Source organism: Galeopterus variegatus, unplaced genomic scaffold (assembly GCF_000696425.1).
Source record: "Galeopterus variegatus unplaced genomic scaffold, G_variegatus-3.0.2 Scaffold2230, whole genome shotgun sequence".
NCBI classification, from domain to species: Eukaryota; Metazoa; Chordata; class Mammalia; order Dermoptera; family Cynocephalidae; genus Galeopterus; species Galeopterus variegatus.
In genome coordinates, this window is record NW_007728341.1 from 197,068 (window position 1) to 204,441 (window position 7,374).

Consider the following 7,374-nt stretch of genomic DNA (forward strand, 5'->3'; position numbering starts at 1 on the left):
CTTGATTGCAACGGTCTCTGTCTCGTGGTCTTTGTGAAGTGAGCCATCCCGACGTGTGGGACTTGTGCACGGTGCACAAGTCTTACAGTGCCATTTCCAACAACTTACTTGGACAGTTTTGTGGCAGGGATTTTGTGATAGCCCCCTCTTCTTTGGCCAGGCCTTTAGCTCAAGACATATCTAACTTCCTCCAACAGTCCACCTTTGTAGATCCTCCTATGAGGATTCACAGGCCCACATGAGGATTCACAGGCCCACACTGTTGCTCTCCTTAATTTCCTGGTCTCCAGGGGATATTGAGTGTCCCCCAGCAAGGCCAAATTTCTTCTCCAGTCACCTACTTGGGAGTCCACCTCACCCCCAACACCAGAGAAATAATGGTGGATCACGAGTGTTTAGTTTCTGAACTCCCTACTCCTACCACAAAGGGTGAAATCCTTTCTTGGGGCTTGCAGAGTATCTTTGCCTGTGGATTCTTAACTTTGGCATGCTAACAAAATCACTTTATGAGGCAGCCAAAGGGGATCCTGCCATTCCCTTAGATCCCACAAAGCCCATTCATTCTCCCTTCAAGTGATTAAAAGCAGCTCTCCTCACAGCCCCAGCTCTATCCTTCCCAAACCTAACTCATCCTTTTATACTATACGTCACTGAAACCCAAGGATTGGCTTTGGGGTTTTGGGACAAGAGGCAGGAGATATTTTCTCCCTGGTTGCATACCTCTTTAAACAACTAGACAGCATAGCTTGAGGATGGGCCCCTTTTTATGGGCCTTGGTGGCAGCTGCCCTTTTAGCACAAGAAAGCGCTAAACTAACTTCTGGACAACAAACAGTCAAGAACTTCTCAGCCATAAAGCCATGTCAATTCTTTCCCCTTCCCACCTACAACTTATTTACCTTACTTTCATTGAAAATTCCCAGTTATCCTTTAAAACCTTGCCCTCCCTTAAATCCAGCCACTCTCATCCCAAAACACGACCCTTAGAACACAATTGCATGGAGGCTTTAGACTTCTTTCTCAATCCCTTTCCACACATCTCCCTGCATCCCATTATGTGGCCCCAACATACATAGTTCATAGATGGGAGCGCTACCTCCACGCCTGCCCCCTGGGTGGGATATGCCATAGTAAATCTAACACAAGCTATTGAGGCTGCCTCCCTTCCCCCAACACCATATCCCAAAAGGCAGAACTCATTGCCTTCACCCACACTCTCTCTCTCTAGCAAGTAACAAATGAGTCAATATATACACTGGCTCTAAGTATGCTTACCACATCCTACACTCCTGTGAGGCCATATGGAAGGAGAGAGGATACACAACCACTCAGGGAGGGCCCATAAAAAATGGGCATTTTATCAAGATACTTCTTGAGGCTGTACAACTTAATCACCAGGCCCCCACTCTTCCTCTCTTGCTCAGGTCCTTCTCATGGCCCCTACACCCTTACCCCAATACACACCCCAAGAAATACAACACCTCCAACAGTTGGGAGCACAGAGGAAGGACAACTGGTATACTCTCTCTGGTCACTACATCCTCCCTAAAGGATTTGCTGAGCAAATCCTTTTAGATTCCCATAATTCAGTTCATATAGGCCATGAATCCCTACTACGCCTTCTTCAGCTCTTATACTGTTCTCCCCACGTGGCCAAGTTACTAAAACAAATCACTCAAAACTGTCCTTTGTGTACTTGTTGCTCCAATCAAGGTGGCCTCCAGGTTCAGTCCTTTCCCACCTACCAGGCCAGAAGGTACACTCCTGGCCAGGATTGGCAAATTGACTGTACTCACGTGCCTCCCCACAAAAGGACACACTATCTTCTAACCTTAGTAGATACCTCTTCAGGATGGATTGAGGCTTATCCCTGCACTTCAGAGGATGCTATAGCAGTAACACATGCTCTCACCTCAAAAATCATCCCTCATTTTGGCCTACCCACCAGTCACTCACTTGCCTATGGGCTGCCCTCTGCAAGCCCACAGGCCTCAGCCCCTTTGAGCTTATGTATGGTAGACCCTTCACTCTCACACCTCTCTCTTCCAGCTCATCACCTTTAGGCCAGTAATTCCCTATTCTTTCGCTCATTAGGAATCTTCCTCAGGAACAGGCTGTTACCTCATCCTTTCCCCACTACCTCCTCAGACTTTAAACTGAGCCAGGGACAGCAAGTGTATAGTAAAACCTGAATCCCAAAGACCCTCTCACCAGGTTGGGAAGGGTCTTATCTTCTCACCACCCCATGCAGTAAAAGTACTAGGAAAGGCCCCTTTGTATCACTGATCCTTGGCAAAACTAGCACCTGAGACTTTACCCAAAGAATCTGTTAACACCAAGCCTGAAGGGTCCCTCTGTTCAACCCCCAACTCAACATCTCCTTACACTTCATCCATTTTAGGACCCACAAAACTAAAAATCTCCAGGACCTCCACTCTTCCCCCAATCCCAGAAGGATGATCTTTCCCCCAGCGATTATCCTTTCACTCTTGCAGGCCCCCTTTATGTCCTTCACACAAGAGCTGCTCTAAGACTGGTCCTGACCTGCTATCACGGGTTTGCCATTGTGGGACATGATAAGTATAAGTGATCCCATGTCCTTAACCTTTATTATACTACCTGTTCTAGTACTTGCTACAGGATTGGCCAGTGCTGCCCCAAAGAAGTGTAACATTATAGGAAGATTTCTCCTGGCACTCCTTTACCTCCTATTGGTAGGATGCTTCTTAGCAATTTCACTGTGGCAATGTGCCCTTTAAATTCTTTTGGCTCCCTAACCTTTCACATCCTTCCTGTGTTCTACCTTTTATCTCAATGCTCCCCCTTACCTGGAACATGGAGATTCCAGGTCCGCAGGGACGATGCAGTCCTCAACAAATCAGACTGGTCCCCGAGGGACTCATCTGTCTCCCACTTCATGAGAAACTTTTTGTGGTCACCCCCCTCCCTGTCAATGCAGCCCGCAATGTGACCACAAACGTTTCTTCACTTTCCCCTAAATGCACCTCAGTGGGGACTGTCAGCATTGTGTGGGGCCTGCCCACACTCTGCCTTACTAACACCACCAAACATGACCACTGACTTACCCCTCCTCCTCCATGCCCTAAAACCAGAATGTATTTCCTTTGTAAAACTATGTTATCCTATTGCCTGCTCCCGAACACAATTTCTTGCATATTTGTTTGGCTCATCCCGACATCACCCTCCAGACAGATGGAGAGATGGAGAAGGAACTGGGACTAACTTTAGCCCCTGCCCTCAGGAAGTGCCCCCCCACTCCCATAAGGCACTAATTGTACCCTTTTAATTGGGGCAGGGATCCTTCCTGCAACTGGGACTGGTATTAGTGGGCCTTGCTACTGCCTCTCAGTTGTATCAAAAACTCTCAGAAGAACTAAGAATAGATACTGTCTCCTCCCCCCAGCAACAAACAGGTCACCTCACTCACGACAGTCGCTTTACAGTAAGGCCCTTGACTTCCTTACAGCCGAGAAGGAAGACATCTGCCTCTTCTTGGGGGAGGAATGCTGTTTTTACATAAATGAGTCTGGGGTGATCCAAAACAACTTAAACCATTTAAAAGCAAGCATTGATCGCCGATGCAAAGGGTTACAAAATGCAAACATATCTGGGGGGTGGCCCTAGTCACTGAACTCTTGGATACCCTGGCTTATGCCCCTACTAGGACCCCTAACTGTGCTGGGACTCAGCCTACTTTTTGGTCCCTGTCTCTTTTGGTGTTTCTCTAATTTCTTGCAGGAATGAATCCGGACTTTCACCAACCATAAGGTCACCGAATTGTTCCTGCGAGGAGGATATTAGCCCCTCAGAATCAGCAACCCTTCCCCAGAAGAATACAGCCTCCCCACATGAAACCAATAACCCACCAACTAATTGTTTTACCCAACAGAAATCTTTTTATTTTTTTCATATCTTTGCCAATCTCCAGCAGGAAGTAGCTTCAGAAGAATGAGACCTTCACCCCTTTTCCCCTTCTCCTTATACTTGTAAGGTGGGAATGATGGATTTCGGATGTGACCAGTGCCATTGCGCACACAATAAGCACAAAACAGCCACTGGCCTTGTCTTCCACTCCAGCACTAAACCCCTCCCCCTTCCCTTTACAAGAAGCTTCCTGACTTAAACAGAAACCCTTTTACTTCTGCAAGGGCACAATTCTCCACCCTGGTTGCATAGCTTCCACATTAGCATAATGCCCCTCCTTGATTGGATCAGCCAGTCCTTGGTGCCCTATATAAGCTCTCTCATCCCCAAACCTGGTGCTGTCCTCCAACTTCAGGGCAGCCCCTGGCTGCCCTCCACTTTGAGCACAGCCTGGTAGATTCTTTTCCTTTAATAAAGCTTGATTGGTACCTGGCATCTCGGCTCACTTTCTTTCACTATGTGTCAAGCATGGTGCTTGGGATATATTAGTGAACAAAAGAGATGAAAACTCCCTGCCTTTATGAAGCTTGCATTCTATAAGGAAAGTAGACAATAAATAGGATAATTGGGTAAATTATATATTATGTTAGAAGATAAAAATATGTAGGGTAAAGGTTTGAGAATGTGGGTATGGGGCAGTTGCAAATTTAAATAGAGTGATCAGGAAAGATCACTGTAGAGGTGACATGAGAAAAAATTTGAAAAGTTAACAGTACACAGGCCCTAAGGCAAGAGTGTGCCTGGCATGTTCAAGGAAGAAGAAGGCCAGGGTGACTAGAGTGGAGTAAGGAGGAGAAAAATAAATGATGCAGTCAGAGAGGTAACAGGGCCACATTCTGTAGGACTGTTTAGGCCTTCATAAGAACTTTGGCTTTTACTGAGTAATACAGAAGCCCCGCAGTTTGAGCAGAGGAGTGATGTGATCTGATTTACCATTACCGTGCCATTTCCTGGGTTACATTCTTTGAAATCTTTTTTTTTCCTTTGCCTTTATCTCTCTAGCTAATATCTGCTGTTTCCAAAGCAAAGCACTCAAATCCACGTATTTTCCTCCAACTGCTAGTTTTAGGCTATTTTCTATAATTTAGAATAGCTTCCTTTTCCCCTTCAATTCTTGCCTCCTATAAATTCAGTTATTATATAGCACCATGGTGATTTTTAAGGTAGAATTGGATTACTTACATTACTTTCCTACTTAAATTCCCTCAAAAGCTTTCCACTGCACTTAGACTAAACCACAAACTTCTTTTCCTGGCCATGGAACTTTGTGTATTTAGCCCCTGCTCACTTCTCCAAGCACATCTCAAGTCACTCTCTCCTTTCCTCCACTCCGACCATGGCGGCTGTCTTTTAATTTCTAATATATCCATGGTTTTTGCACATGTTTAGCATGTATCTAAAATGCTATTTTCCACTTACTTTTTTTTTGTCCTTTTTGAGACTGGCTGCACTGCGCTCAGCCAGTGAGTGCAAAGGCCATCCCTATATAGGATCCGAACCCACGGTGGGAGCGCCGCTGCGCTCCCAGCGCCGCACTCTCCCAAGTGTGCCATGGGCTTGGCCCTTCTACTTACTTTTTAATGCTCCTACATATCCTTTGTATTTCACCTTAAATTTGGCCTCCCCAGGAAGTTTCCCTGATTCCCTAATGCACATTCATAATGCAAAATAATGCAAGGTAACAATGCAAAATAAGAATAAAAAACATCTCATTAGCAATTTATTAGTATATTTGCTAAATGTCTGTCAGTATGGTCCCTTGGGTTTAGAAGCATGTCTGTTTTTCTCACTGATGTGTAAATGATGCCAAGCACAATTTCTGGCACATCTTGGCTGCTTAAAAAATACATATTGAATGAATAAGTCACGTTCTTTCTTAACATGGTAAGTGGTTCCAGAAAATTAAACTCCTCTGGCTAGAATGCTGCGAAGCAGATATGTGCCACCATAGTTCTAGATGTCTTTCTGTCCCTGTCTGTGGGGAGTGTTACAATAATTAAGTGAATCTATTCCTTCAAACCCAAAGATCCCAAAGCACTAATGTACCAAATAAATGCTCAGCTCCAGCTGACAGTCTCCTCATTGTCCCTGCTCTTGCTCACATTGTATTTCCTGTCTGCCCAGGTCTCCTCTTTTCTCTAATCTCAAAACCCTACCTGCTGGTATCAGCACATATTCAAACTCTTACCTTCTTCATGAAGTTTTCACTGTCCTTTCCAGTCTCAATCAGATTTCTCCCTTCTCTGAGCATCTGTTGTATTTGTTGTCTTTTGCTTTCACAGCAGCTTCTGACATTATGCATTTTAAAATATTATCTGTGTGATGAGGGCCTTTAAAAATTCCCTCTAATGAGTTTATTGGCTACCTAAGGATAACGATTATCTCATATAACTGGAACAACAGAAGTTCTCCTATATAAAGCAGTTGAAATTAGTATCTGGTGTGTTAAGCAAAAAAGTTGGTGAAGGTGGAGATCCATCAAAGACATTTTACACTTTTGAAAACATATTAGTGTATATTCATTCTCTCATCTTTTGACATGGAACTAAAAGCCTTTTTTTTTTTTTATGAGCGTGATTTTAATAAGAGAGTGTTCATACCCACAATGCATTCATTTCTGTTTCATTAAAGTATAACAAGCAAATGATACTTGGGAAATGATACATGTGTAGAATCCCCCTGAGATTTTCCTAATTTTTATTCAATGTTTTACAGTTTTGCTCACATCTAACTTGATAGCATTTTTTTAAAAAGTGACACATTTTTGAGTCTTTCCAAAGCATTCCAATAGTTTTCATAGAGTCAACTCCTTGTTGCACTCATATCTCATGAGTTTACATAACACCTAGTCAAATTATAGAATTACAACAACAGGCTTAAACAGGTTTTGGAAGAGATAAGAGATTCTAGATAAACCTTAACTGTGGTATTAGATATCCTCAAGCATATTTAGTAATTCCATTAGCTCCAAGCAGTCCTGGTGGCCTGGGCATCATTCACTGTGTTTACAGAGAGAATGGAGAGCTTGCTTAAATTCTAGTGAGCTGTTTAAGTGTACAGTGATGAAAAGATAGTCAACTGTTTCTCTTGTTTTCTTTATAACATCTAGTGCAGACACGAATCAATGAAAACGAGTCTGGTGAAAATGCCAGAAGGAGAGAAGAGCTATGAAGAAGTGTATAAGGTGTATGGGAAACATCCTATAGAGATTATATCATCTGTCACAAGAGTCTCCCAGGCTCTGGATTTTTGGGACTCAGGACTTCTGAGAATTGAAACATAAAAGTGCCCACATTCTTAGAACTATAATGGCATTTCATAGGAAAGTAAAACTGAACTTACCTGGGACCTGACTATCTGTGATCCATCATTCATTTCTTTCTCCTCCATGCTCCCCTCCTGGGAAAAACAGAAAAGAGGCATCTTATTA

The 7,374-nt window shown here is 43.7% G+C and overlaps 1 protein-coding gene across 2 annotated transcripts in view; it reads right to left on the bottom strand.

The window, feature by feature from the left end:
• LOC103597188 (28S ribosomal protein S17, mitochondrial) overlaps positions 1-7,374 on the bottom strand; it is a 97,625-nt gene that overhangs the window by 87,134 nt on the left and 3,117 nt on the right. For both annotated transcript variants that reach the window (XM_008580994.1, XM_008580992.1), the window contains exon 2: positions 7,287-7,343. In XM_008580994.1, the coding sequence (XP_008579216.1) occupies positions 7,287-7,334 (48 nt within the window). In that variant the 5' untranslated portion in view covers positions 7,335-7,343. The remainder of the gene's footprint in view (positions 1-7,286; positions 7,344-7,374) is intronic.